The sequence below is a fragment of the Penaeus monodon genome, chromosome 42 (assembly GCF_015228065.2).
Source record: "Penaeus monodon isolate SGIC_2016 chromosome 42, NSTDA_Pmon_1, whole genome shotgun sequence".
NCBI classification, from domain to species: Eukaryota; Metazoa; Arthropoda; class Malacostraca; order Decapoda; family Penaeidae; genus Penaeus; species Penaeus monodon.
Genome location: NC_051427.1, coordinates 9557140 through 9572128, shown reverse-complemented (window position 1 = coordinate 9572128; position 14989 = coordinate 9557140). Strand labels below are relative to the sequence as shown.

Below are 14989 nucleotides of genomic sequence, written 5' to 3'. Positions count from 1 at the left end.
TTTCTTTTTCTTTTCTTTCTCTTTCATGGTTTCTCTTATTTTACCTCATTATCTGTTGTTTGGCAGTGTAAATCTCGCCTTGCGCATTTCGATTGTCTTTTGTTAGACGTTTCTTCTGAAGCAGCTTATTGTATAACTTATTTGCTATCTTATCTGTATTTTTCTCTTAATCTATATTCATTATCAAACTGCAGGTGTAGTATAAAGTTTAGGGCAACGATTTTACAGCAAGAATATGTAAATGTTAAGTTCATAGTTATGGAAAGTATGATGTAAACCTGAAGACAATTTTACTGATTAATATATTTTTTTTCTGGTACCCGTACAATAATAATAGTAATAATAATAACAATAATGATAACAGTAATGACAGATACAAGAGTTTTACCATTATAAGAGAAATACATAAACAAAATTCTATAAACTAGGAGAAAGGTAATTTTCACTATGCAGTGTTTATGATTTGGTTTATATCCATCCTTTTTATATAGCTTTCGATTCTTATACATATAATTATGAGTAGAACAAAACCCTTCGTTGTTCTACTTGCAATTTGTTCGATATGAATTTCACATATAATTATGTAATAGAAGAGTGCTGTTGTTAGGAGGTAAATAGAAAAAAATCTGCAGCTATCTATTATTTCTTTATTTGCGAAAAAATGGCCAAATCTGATTAATCAGTAGTATGAGATAAGGATATTGTTCAATGTTAAAAAAGAGCGGTTATTTCATTTATTATACATTTTTTCTCTTCTTAACAGAAATTTCCAACCGTTATTCAATTAATTGGTACATTTTATTTCTAATTAATATTCCCAACACATTTTATTTTATTTTCTTCCTTACACACTCAGTAAAAACAAAATGCCACAGTAATGAGGAATCCAACCCCTTTTTCCAGTGGCTCCCGTTTTCGTTCTGTGGCCCCCGACTTATATATAATAATCTCCATGGCCTCGTTCAGTGAGTCATCTTTTTAGATTCAGTTATTATTCTGTTATGAGGAGCGCAATGGTGTACATAGATATAGAACAAGAACACTTTATGGAAAGTTTCCAATTGATTGATATGTGAGAGATAATTATATGTAAGTTTTGTGAATTGAAATTCAGTTTAATTCGACGTCAACATTTTCATATTACTCCATGATCCCCAGAAAGTACTATGTGACCCCCAGGTTAGGAAGCCCTGCCTTATATTGATGCTTCGACCCTGTGAACCCATTAAGCTCTAAGGTAAGAAAACGCAAAAAGTGAAAATAATTTCAGGGGTGTGACCACGTGAAGGGGGAGGGGGAAGGGGTGGGGGGAGTAGGGGAGTGAGGCATGAATGAACCGAATCTCCCCCCCTCCCCCAATTTTCAATGACCCCCCCCCGGACTCGTTCGTAAAAATGCTAGATAGAAAATGAATGAATTAATAAATAAAATAGATATTTACGAGTCACTGTAACCCCCCCCTTTTTTACCCCACTATTAAAATATAAAAAAGAATGTAACAAAAATCAGTAAATAATATGGTTATGAGTCATTGTATTCCCCTCCCCCCCTACTCTAAAATGAAATTTCCTTCTATTAAATTCATTCTTGTGACACCTTATTAACTGACATGTTATAAGGAGAAACTAACGTGACCAGCTACAGATCTGTCGAAAAAAAATAAGAAAAAAAAATAATGATAATAATAATAATAATAATAATAATAATAATGATAATATGAAGAAGAAGGGGGGAGGTGTAAGGGAGGTGGGGGAGGAGGGGGAAGAGGGTGTGAGACGTCCTTGAAACACTTCTGATTTTCATAAGGTAATCACGTGATCAAATTCACACACACACACACACGCACGCACACACACAAACACTCACACACATACACACACACAAAAAAAGAAAAAAAAATCAAAATATAAAGAACAAGGACCAGAAAGGGGGGGGGGACAGAAGAACTTTAGGTGAGGAAAAAGGCATAATAAACAAACAATAGATGATGATGAAGTCACGTTACCATGTATTTGTTGACAAGAAAAAATAATAATAATAAATAAAAAAAAATGATAATAACAAATAAACAAAGGAAGGGGTAGATAGAGTAGAAAAGGCGAATAACTGGAATTTTTTTTTAAATAACAATAATAAAAGAATATACATATATATACACATATATATATATATATATATATATATATATATATATATATATATATATATATATATATATAATACTCTATACAAATAAGCATGGGGGAAATTACGCAAGTAGCATTTGTTGATAATGACATAATGATAATAAGTGACCAGTCCAAAGGATAATAGTAATGAAAGTTTTAAAGCAATGGTTATAAAAGGAGAGGATGGGAAAGGGGCGAGGAGGGACAAATAATAGAATGATAATCTAAAAAGAAAAAAAGTAATTAATAATGTAATCATTTATGATTTACTTGGAAGACAAAGAAAAATATATGTATATATGTTAATAATAATGATATTTTAGTATCTGTGGAGATATATTCAAAGATTTATTTGGTGCTTATTAAAATATATACAAATTCGAATGTATTGTTTCTTGTCGATTCGTCTGTCTGCCCTTTGATGTATTTCAAAAACACATGTAATGCATTTGTTTTTCTGTAAATTCTTTTCTTTTTTATTCTGTAAATAATTTGCCAAAGATATGCGAAAGTCATTGATCATTTATCAATGATTTTTAATTGTATTACGTTTTATTAATAATTTTGAGGCTAAAAATAAACGTTATCTCTTTCTGTATTATCCTATACCATTTTCACATGCGTTTCATTACAAACTATTTTTTTAAGTGCTCCTTAAATAGCCAAATGAAGAGTTACAAGATAAAATACAAGAAGTAGTTGGCATTTTCACTTTACGGCGGTTGGTCGCGCATGCGTGTTGACGACCTAATGGACAGGTTGGCATGCCTGTGTGGGCGGAGCTTACACTTGAAATCACCTGGAATTCAAGAACAACAACAACAACAAATAATAATAATAATAATAATAATAATAATAATAATAATAATAATAATAATGGTAATGGAAATGATAATGATAATGATAATGATAATGATAATGATAATAATAATGATAATGATAAATAAATAATTGTGAGAAATTACAGATAAAGCCTAAACTCGCGTGGCTAGATACGTATCAGTTGACAAACAAACAAAGATATTAATAATAAAAGGAAAGGGGGAAGGGAGGGGGCAAGGGCAGGAGAGAGAAGTCAAATAAGGGGAGAAGGTAGGATAAAAGGAGAAAGAGGAGAAAGAAGAGAACTTATACCACCCTAGACATAAGACCAAAATAACTTACAGAGGTGAAAACAAAGTATTTACAATCATAATAATATCACAAAATATCACACAATGATAGTGTCACTAATAAATAAGGAGGGAGTGAGAGAGAGAGAGAGAGAGAGAGAGAGAGAGAGAGAGAGAGAGAGAGAGAGAGAGAGAGAGAGAGAGAGGTGTAAGAAAAGGAGAGAGGGTGAAAAGAAAAACTCCTCATTCGAAAATATCTCATCGATAAAAAATAATAACAAATAAAAAATAAAAAATAACCGTGACAGACGTGCAAATAGGCACGTGTATATGTTTCTATAAGAAATCTCGAAATCACAATTTGATTAGAGTGGTGAGGGAGAGGGGGGGGGGTGAGGAGTAAGGAAGAAGAGCGGAGGAGGTGGAGAGGAGGGAAGGGAGTAGGGAGGAGAGGGGAGAAGAGAGGGGGGTGGAGAGGAAGGGAGGGTGGGGGGGGGCAAGAGGGAGAAGGAGGGGCAGGGCACGAGATGAGGAGGAGGTGGGAGGTCAGACACAGAATGTGGAGAAGAGATAAGAAAGAAGCAATAGATAGACAGATAGATAGAGAGATGGTGGGGGAGGGGTGTGAGAAGACAAAGAGGTGGGGGTGAAGAGGGGTCCAGAGGGAGGGCAGAGGAGGAGGAGGAGGAGGAGGGGGTCCGGGAGCGAATCAATCACAAGGTATGTAAGAGGGCACCCGCCGGTCAGGGCAGTCAGTAGGTCTTTGACTACGACTCAAACCCCACGGAGCTACCCAACAGGTTAGTCGAAATCGATACGTTATTCGCCAGCCTTTCGCGAAAATTATGGAAACAGATTTTTAAAAAATATTTTGAGTTGTAGTTCAGGATTTTCCCCCCAAAAGTGTGATCGTTTATACGACCCAACGGAGCTACCCAACAGGTTAGTTGAAATCGATGCTTATTTACCAGCCGGTCGCGAAAATTTAGGAAAATCGATTTTTAAAAATAATTTTGAACTATCGTTCAGGATTTTATTGTATTTTAAAAGTGTGATCATTTTAATTTGGAATATTATTATTGTTATTATCATCTTAATTATAGTGGATATTACTCGAAATCGATAATGATTTGTCGCTGTAATAATTTTATTTACTATCATTATTGTTATTACCATTATCATTATTACTGATATTAGTCGAAATCAATACTTATTTGCCAGCCAGTCGTGTAAAGTTATAGATTTTTTTTTTTTTTTAATCCTTTCAGTTACAATTCAGATTTTTTTTTTTTTTTGTGATTATTATAATATTTAATATCATTATTGTTATGGATATGTATTTTTTATCATCTTCGATATTACTATGATTGTTATTATTGTGATTATCATTAGTTACCCAAGAGAAGCGAAGCCCAAATCGATACTTATTTGGAAATTGACTTTTGAAAATTATGGAAATTGACTTTTGGATATATTTCGCGAAAATTCATTTTTTATGTTTTTTTTTTTTTTTTTTTTTTTTTTTTTGTGTGATCATTAAAACACTTAATGTTATTGTTATTACTATTACAGTTATTGCTATTACTATTATAGTTATTGCTATTATAGTCAGTGTTATTACTATTATAGTTATTGTTATTGCAATTTTAGTTATTGTTATTACTATAATTGCTATTACAATTATAGTTACTATTATCACTATTATAGTTATTGCTATTACTTATTGTTTTCTGTAATTCTTTTATGTGATTATTATATCTGATATTAATATTGTCATTGTTATCATTATTGCTATTAGTCGGAATTGATATTTATTTCCTAGCCAGTCGCGAAAAATTACGGAAATAGATTTTTAAAATCTCTTGAGCTACAGTTCAGGATTTTCTTTCCAGTTATAATAAGTATATCTAATATCGTTATTGTTATTACTATTATCATTATCATGCTTTTGCAAAACCGATACTTATTTGCCAGGCATGGAAATCTATTTTTTTATTGTGGTTTTTATATTTGGCATTATTATTTGAATTACTTTCGTCATTATTATTGCTCTTATTATGATGATTATCATTTTAGTTTTTATTATTGAATTTAGACTATGAGAAACACGAAAAACATGGGTAAAAATATTAATAGTTCAGAATTAAGATTAATACGCACACACACACACACACACACACACACACACACACACACACACACACACACACACACACACATATATATATATATATATATATATATATATATATATATATATATATATTATATATATATATATATAGAGAGAGAGAGAGAGAGAGAGAGAGAGAGAGAGAGAGAGAGAGAGAGAGAGAGAGAGAGAGAGTGAGTAGAACTAATGAAAATTATCAAATATACTTCGCCATGATTTTATTATCAACGTCACTCAGTTTTGCAATGTAATGTCCTAAGTGTATATACAACTATGTCAAAAGTGGATTCAAGAGTCTGAAAATTACTTAAGTACGAGTATGTAGGTGTCCAGACTTTTATCATGTCAAGAACAAAGATTGCAGTAAATAGTATTATAGTTGTTTCGGGTTTCTTTATTACCACGAATAATACTAATAATACTGCTACTCCGTTATTAATACTGTGCCTAATATTACTATTACTGGTACTAGTACTACGACTCCAATTATTATTACTACTGCAACCATTACTCCGGGTACTCATTTTACTACAACGACTACTGATTCTATCACTACTATATCAACTACTATGCTGCTATTACCCTTTTGCAGTGTGGTCGTGAAGTGTTTAGAAAAATGCATGATTTTTACGGCGTTTTCGCATGTTGCGCTATGGCGGTAAAGCGCGTTTTTTTCTCTCTCTCTTCTTTTATTTTATTTTCTTTTTTTTTCTACAATTTTTATTTATTTATTTATTTATTGGCTAAAGTCGATTTTTATTAGTTCAATGATACGATTTTTTCTATCTACTTGAAATTTTGCTTAAAAGTGATATTGTTTTGTTCCGAAAATAGTACTTGAACGTAGGTAAATACTAATTATTGCAGGGATTCGCTGATAATATGTAAAACACATAGTTTATAATTACTGTCTTAGTTAAAAATCATTTTTCTAACACTTATCAAGACAGAGAGAAATTGAGATGTAGGTTAGGAGGGAAAAAAGAGAGACAAGAACACACATTTTTCATCAAAATACAAAAAGTCAACGAGATTTGCGAAAGTAAGGCTCATCCAGGACTTCTTTCGTGATTTTTAGTCACAGAAAGCAAATATCATGAGACCTATTGATAACAGCTATGAGGTAGTAACATTATATTTATATACTTGGATAGCGTGCATGAAATGGAAGGTTAACACGAAAATACATTGTTACCGATCTTCCTACGCTTTTCTATATCTGTCGATTGTTTTCTCTCTCTCTCTCTCTCTCTCTCTCTCTCTCTCTCTCTCTTCCTCACTCCCTCTCCCCTCCTCCCTCTCTCTCTCTCCTCCCTTATCAGTGCTTTATCTGGTACTATAACAGGCAGATAAGACACGACAACTCCTCAGCACTAATTGAAGATAAGTCCTCGGTGACTGACGTTCAAGTGGTTTCGAAGTCGTACGTGGGACTTCACGAGGCTTCGAAAAGAATTACATCATTAAATCTCTATCATATTTCATATCTCGAACAGTTATATTTTCTTACTTTTTATTCTTATTTCCACAGTTGTAACTTTATATATATTTTCATATATTTTATTTAGAAGTTTTATCATAATATACTTACTGTATTTTATATCAATGTAAGACATATTTTTATGTCCCAATAGTATATTATGTTTATCATATATACTTCATAAAAATTATATACTTATTTTTTTATTATTATTCTTGCATTATTTAGTATTTTACTTTTTTTATTTTGCATTTTGTTCATCATTTTTACATTATCATTTTGCATTATCTATCAGTGTGATTACAATAATGTTTTAATTATGTATATTCTGAATTGATTTTATATCTTTTATTAATGAATGTAGTGTATATTATTCATGATGGCCGCTTTTGTATAATTTTTATTATTGTTATCGTATTCGTATTATTATGAACATGTTTTTATACAGGCTTGTTTGTTTGTGTGTGTGTGTGCGTGTGTGTGTGTGTGTGTGTGTATGTGTGTGTGTGTGTGTGTGTGTGTGTGTGTGTGTGTGTGTGTGTGTGTGTGTGTGTATGCATATTTGTGTAACTGTGTGTTTGTGGGCGTGTGTGGGTATTTGTGTAACTGTGTGTGTGTGTGTGTGTGTGTTATAAGAAATCATACCGAACATTATTTAAATTACCTCAACTACTACAAAATAAAATATATTATTTATGACAATAATAGATAAACAATAATAATAATAAATGAATAAATAAATAAAATAATAATATCTGATCATACAAATTTACCTAAACCAATCAACAGACAGTCGGTATAATAATTGCTCTTACCATCAATTAACAGATATAATGCAATTATGAAATTGAAATATTAAAAAATCGTGATGACAGTGAAAACGATGATTAAAGAAATAATTAATTGTTGCAGTGTAGACAATGATAGTGATTATAGTAATGGTTGCAGAGTAATAGTTATAGCGATAATGATATTATGATATTGCCAATAATCATTATTTTGAAGGTATACTTGATGGTAATAGCAATATTAACAACAATAATATGCACATATTTGGATAATGTAATCAATAATGATAACATTTAACAATATCGATAATAAGATATGATAATAAAATAAAATAAAATAAATCACTTTTATAATCAATAATATTATAATTATTATAATGTCAATATAACAGTAAAACTTCACAACGCAGTAGTAATAGTTGATAATAATAGCAAAGATTCTAATACAATCTCACTCTCTCTCTTTAACCTTATATATAAATCTCTCTCTCTCTCACTCTCACTCTCTCACTCTTTTCCTCCCTCCCCCCCTCTCTCTCCCTTTCCCTCTCCCCCTCCCTACCTCTCTCTATCTCTCCATCCATTCATCCATCCATCTATCTATATATACACATCCATCTATATCTCTTGTTATTTCCTCATCACAGGTGACAGCACCACCAGGCATCATGGCGGAGGTCGGGAGGTCAACCGCTGATCTCGTAAACGAAGCGAAACCTGCTCGGGCTACGCAATACCTCGCTGCTCTTTCAGGTAAGGGTGATGATGATAACTGTTATGATAATGAGTGATCATAGTGAGGGTAATGATAATGGTAGTTATGATAATTATTATATTGAAAATAATGATGACAATAATAATTCAGAATAAGAATGACTGTGATAATTATAATGATAGCAACAACAATAACATTAATAATAATAATAACAATAAGATCAATAATAAAAATATCATAATTAATAATAATAATAATAATAATAATAATAATAATAATAATAATAATAATAATAATAATAATAATAATTATTATTATTATTATTATTATTATTATTATTATAAACAATAATAATAATAATAACTCTAACAATGATGGCAGTAATTAGGATATTGAAAATAATGATACCAATAACAATGAAAAAATATAATGATAGTGATACTAATAATAGCAAAACAATAACAATAATAATTTTAATATTGGTAATATTAATACTTACAAGAGTAATAATAATAACAGCATTAACAATGGCACAGCTCTTAAAGGGCGAAAACTATTCCCTTAACACTCCGGCATTGGCGCTCAAACCTGCAACTCTTCGTCCCAAACAGCAACGACGGGAGCCCTCTGCTTCGGCACAGCTCTCGGTTACTCCTCCCCGGCGGGCATCCTACTGACCAGCAACTCCACCGACAGTTCCCTGCAGCTGACCACCGTCGAAAACAGCTGGTTCTCCTCGTCAGTCAACCTCGGGGCTCTCGTAGGAGGTCCAATCGGCGGCCTCTGCGTTAACGCCATCGGCCGGCGGGGAACCATGCTGGCCGTGTTCCCGTTCTTCTTCGGGTCCTGGACGATCATCGGTGAGGGGGGACTCGTGTGTTTGTTTGAGGAGTGCGGTCGATGGTACTTATTTTTGTATTCATATTATGTTTTTTATTTTGTTCTTCCTATTATCTTTTATTATTTATTTTTCTTTGGGTCCCTGGTGATCATCGGCAAAATGATAATAATAATAAAATAAAAATGTGCATTATTTCCTCCAGCGTTCGCTCAAAACTTCGCCATGCTCTTGGTGGGTCGCCTCATCGCTGGACTGTGCACAGGGGTGATGTGCATTGCAGCTCCCACCTACATCGGGGAATTCGCCTCAGTTGACATCAGGGGAATGTTAGGTAGGCCTAGGTGGAGGTCGCGTTTAAAGTTGCTTTGAAAATAATTTATTTTTACTTTCTGTTTCTGGCAGTGTCTATTATTCTCTCTCTCTCTCTCTCTCTCTCTCTCTCTCTCTCTCTCTCTCTCTCTCTCTCTCTCTCTCTCTATATATATATATATATATATATATATATATATATATATATATATATACATCATATATATATATATATATGTGTGTGCGCGCGCGCGGCGTGCGTGTGTGTGTGTGTGTGTGTGTGTGTGTGTGTGTGTGTGTGTGTGTGTGTGTGTGTGTGTGTGTGTGTGTGTGTGTGTGTGTGTGTGTTTATATATACATTCTACGTGAAATGAAAATGTCCCTTTCTTAACCATCATCAGGTTAATATAAACACTATACACAAACGCATAGCTAAGTGTAGGGGAGTTTTTAATAAAATTCCAATTCTCCCGACCACAGGCTCAGGTTTCCAGCTGATGGTCGTGATTGGCATTCTCTACGCATACATCTTCGGTGCCTTTATAAACAGCTGGCAAATACTCGCAGTTGTATGCGCTGTCCCGACAATCATATTCTGCGTGTTAATGGTCTTCTCAAAGGAGTCTCCGAGTTACCTGCTCTCTAAGGGGAAGGATAAGGAGGCCCAGGAATCTTTGCAATACTTCAGAGGTAAATATTAATTAGAAACAACAAAGTGTAAGAGAAATATAAATGGAAATGCAAATGAGTGATGGATTTTGTGACACAAAATATCCTTAAATTGTGATTCTCGTACTAATGTGCACACGGCCTTAGGGAAAAATGAACTGGTAACTCATTCTGGACTATTGAGCATTTTAATTATAATCAGCTGACACTCATGTTTACATATCATTTATTTTTAGACCTTATATAGAATATTTTCTGTTTTTTATTAGATTTTGTTGCTTTCACCATAACATTATGATTTTCTCTGAAAAGAGAGCGAATCGAAGCCTTCCAGAGTTTGGAGTGTTGCCAGATTTTTCTTTTCTGAGAATGGAAAAAGTAAAGGCGCCCTAAAGATGCTAATACTCTTGTTCTCTCCCAGGACCTGACTACAACATACAGCCGGAGATGCAGATGCTGAAACAGAGTCTCGAGGACTCCAAAGCGAACAAAGCTTCTTTCTCAGACCTGAAACAGTCGTACATCTTGAAGCCTCTCCTTATCGCCGTTGCACTCATGTTATTCCAGCAGCTCTCGGGGGTCAACGCTGTTATCTTTAACTTGAAGACTATCTTTGCGGTAAGGGGGAACGGGAGTTTTTTTTAATTCTCTATTTCTACCTTTCTTTCTGCCTGTCTCTCATTCCCTCTTTTTACCATTCTCTTTGCCTCTCTCTGTTCATCTTTCCCTCCCTCTCTTTTTTCCACTCTCTTTCTACACATACATGGACACACACACACACACATATGTATAGTTATTCATATATATTTACATAATAACCATTTCCATATCAAACAATCACAAAGCGCACAAAATGCACTCCTTCATCTCCATTGCAGGACTCAGGAACAGACCTCTCCGATGACGTTAGCTCCATCATCATCGGTGTAGTTCAGGTTCTGGCCACTGCTGTCGCTAGTGTGCTTATGGACAGAGCTGGCAGGAAATTTCTTCTGATCATATCTGCGGCAGCCATGACAGTTTCTCTCGGTATGTATGTGTGTTGGTTTTGATTTTTCTCTTGTTTGTACATTTTTCTTGCATTGTCAATCTCTCTTTTTTATTGTGCAGGTAATATCGAGACAGTGCCAACGGCCTATGCCAGCAATACGGTGCCCCCCTCCCCCCATTCACTTTAATGTGTTACTGATTCGTTTTTTCCTTAATTTGCTTAAAACTGACTTCCAAATTGCTGAGACATGTTTCTCCAACTCTCAACAGACATTTTCCTTTAAAAATAGAAATCTAAACTGCTGATTCATATTTCCCGCCACTATAAAAAAAAAATCTGAACTATTCCCCAAATTTGCGAAATCCTCTAAATTCCCAACATCATCTAGGATTCCCGTATCAGATTTCCCCGCCAAAAAATCTGAAAGTAATAAAATAACCATAACAGAATAATAAACATGACAGTAATTGATGGATAAATGAATAATTAGATAAAAATGCACAATCTCCTTCAACAGTCAGTCTCGGTGTCTTCTTCTACCTGAAAGACTATGGTGATGTCAGCGCCCTCGGATGGCTCCCTATTACTTCTTTGATTGTCTTCATTGCGTCATTCAGTATCGGCTACGGACCTATTCCTTGGCTCATGATGAGTAAGTGTAATGGATGTATGTCTGAGTTAGCGTGATCAAGTGCATAAGTACAATTTTGTGTATGAGTAAGTAATGGAATGCGGAAGTATGATTTGGTGTTTGAGTAAGTGAAATCGTGTGGAAGTGTATTCTTGTGTTTGAATAAGTGTAATCAAATGTGGAAGTGTAATCCTGTATCTGAGTAAATGCAATCAAGTGTGTAAGTATAATCTTGTATCTAACTAAGTTTAATGAAGTGTGGAAGTGTATTCTTGTGTTTGAGTAAGGGTAATCAAGTGTGAAAGTGTAATTTTGTATCTGATGGAGTGTAATCTTATGTTTGAGTAAGTGTAATCAAGTGTGGATGTTTAATCATGTGTATTGCTAAGCATAGTCAAATGTATGAGTAAGTACTCAGGTATATGAGTAACTATAGTGAAAAGTTTGAGTGTAAGTAAATGGGTAAGAAGTTTCAAGGATATGAGTCTCAAGAAGACATAAGTATATAAATGGTCTTGAATAGTGGTTCTTGGCCTGGGGGTGTCAGTAATTGCTAAAAGGGGGCACTAGGAGTTTCTCCAATTGATTTGTTATTCTCTTCTCATGGGCAAACGATGAGAAATTTGATAATAATGAGACTTATCCATACTCAATAAATAAAAGTTTTTCTTTAAAATCTGAAGGGTGGGGGATTTTATTCATCGATACAAAAGGGACGTGGAGGAAAGGACAAATGCCTAAAGGGGTATGGTAATAAAAAGTTAAGAACCACTGGTCTTGAGTATACGAGTAATTGTCTTAAATGTGATAATTTTACGGAATGAGAAAGATGTGATGAGTACACGCGCGTTTGTACTTATGTGGGTGTTTGTGAGAGAAAAAGGAAAGAGAAGAGACAGACAACAAAGAACACAGTTACAAATCTTATCTAGAGTCACCAACTGTTACCCAAAAGCTCTAAATTACAAAATAAGCAAATTTATCATTCGAGACACAACACCGCCGATAATGATAACAAAGACAACAATAACATCAACCAAAAAAAAACTAATAAATCGATACACAAGACCAATGTCACTACCAAGGAGCTGAAATGAACACAGAATGACAAGTATTTCGAAAAATTATCTGTTATCGTTATCAGTTAAGAGACCGCCTTCCTAACTAACATCTTCTTATCATTAAAGTGATAGGAAAATTGATATACATTTCTCAATAAGCAGCCTGCGTATTATTTTTTCATAGCCTCTGTTTTTTGTCTATCTGCCTTTTTTAGTCTCTCTCGCTCTCTCGTTTGGTCTCGGGTTCATTGCACTAGAGGTCAGGGTCAGAGTTTCGATTCCCTCTCAACTTATCGAACCTATGAACACTTTCTTATATGAAAGACAGATATATTTTTGTGTACAATACGGTTGCATTCTTATATACAATGTGCGTATATGATATGGATACTTTCTTATATACAATATGAAACATTCTTATATATAATATATATCCAAGTACAATAAGAATAAATTCTTATATAAGATGTATTTCTACAGTGTGCATACACTGTGTAGAAGAATGTATATTATTTTATATAATAAACATACATTCGGTTATACAACAGAAATATAGTCTTACATTCTTACATATAATTCGAACACATTCTTATAAGCAATACGTATAAATTACTATAGCCATTCACATAATGCTACAACACATAACCCTTTGACTTCTCTCTTCCAGGTGAACTGTTCTCGGCCAACGTTCGTGAAGCTGCCAGCAGTTTGAGTACAATGACAAACTGGACAATGGCCTTTATTGTCACGTACTTTTTTGAGGGTATCCAGGTGCGTTCTCGTTTTCTTTGGTACATTTTTGATTGGTGGTAATGTTTTGGTGTTGGTGATAATAACTATTTTTCTTGTTATGTCTCCTATCAAAAACGTTTACAATTACTAGCCTCCGTGTTGACAACCATCTCTTCATTTTTATCTCTTTTTCGTGTGACAAAGTACTTTATCCAGCTCTTCCTTCTCCTCCTTCAGGATGCCATCCACGAATACGGTGTGTACTGGCTCTTCGGTGGTATCTGTGCCGTCAACTTAGTCTTCTGTGTCCTGGTGGTGCCGGAGACGAAGGGAAAGACCCTGCAGGAGATCACGGCGCTCTTTGGGGGTCCTGCCACGTCCCCTACGCCCGCCAGACCTTCATCAATCTCGTCAGTATCCGAGAAACAGAGATGGTAGAGCTTCATCGAAGAAAGTTTGGTAAATGGATGGCTAAAGGATCTACAAGTCACGGATGGTTGATGGATCCGCTGGTGATGGATCGTTGGAGGATCCTCTAGTCATGGATTGCTCAAGGAACTTCAAGAGTCCGAGAACAGATCCCTGGGTCCGAAGGCCATCGCTGAGACGTGAGATGGAAAAATCCTTGATAAACGGAAGGCACTGGGAACGTTTTTCCCCAAGCATGACAAGCACGGATTTTTTTCTTGTTTTACAGCAAATGGAATCAATCCTCTACAATACAAAAGCCAAAGATCCAGCAAATAACAACAGTGTGACTTTGGTAAAGAGAAGAGAAGAATCCATAGAGTGCATGAAAACCATATTCCAAATGACCCATGCTTTCCTGTCAAAGTCTAACTGCTAGCAACACTAGTTTTGATTTATGGACGGAATATAAATATCAAGATGCAATAAACCAATGTGTTATGCATGGAATGAGCAAGGTAGATATTGCAATATAGAGGAATATAGTATTATTGGCATATATCGCCATGTTCACTATGCAGGCAATATTAGACTACTGGCACTTTAATCTGAACTATTTTCTATACCACGTATCACATCACTACTTCACCCGTAATACATCTTCCCTTACTCATATTTATATATCTATCCCCCCCACTTCTTTTCTTTAATTGCCTACATCCATGCTGAAACTTCACTAATTCATTATTCACAAAAATCTCACCATTTTAGAAGTAGAATTTTCTCCACTTGCAACTGTCTGTTAAAGAGGACAGCCGTTGTACTGACACTCCCGTTTTCTGTTGTAGACGACAAGAGATGCTGACTGAGTTTCTTAGGTTGTTAAGTTATATAATAAATAATATTGTTGA

The 14989-nt window shown here is 34.4% G+C and overlaps 1 protein-coding gene across 1 annotated transcript; it reads left to right on the top strand.

Annotated features, from left to right (window-relative positions):
- The first annotated feature begins 4006 nt into the window (after positions 1-4006).
- Positions 4007-14989, top strand: LOC119599439 (facilitated trehalose transporter Tret1-like). Its single transcript, XM_037949217.1, has 10 exons — positions 4007-4080; positions 8369-8474; positions 9048-9296; positions 9480-9608; positions 10067-10276; positions 10677-10873; positions 11134-11284; positions 11764-11898; positions 13606-13709; positions 13908-14989. Exons 2-10 carry the CDS (start codon positions 8390-8392, stop codon positions 14106-14108), a joined length of 1461 nt encoding a protein of 486 aa, XP_037805145.1. The 5' UTR covers positions 4007-4080; positions 8369-8389; the 3' UTR covers positions 14109-14989.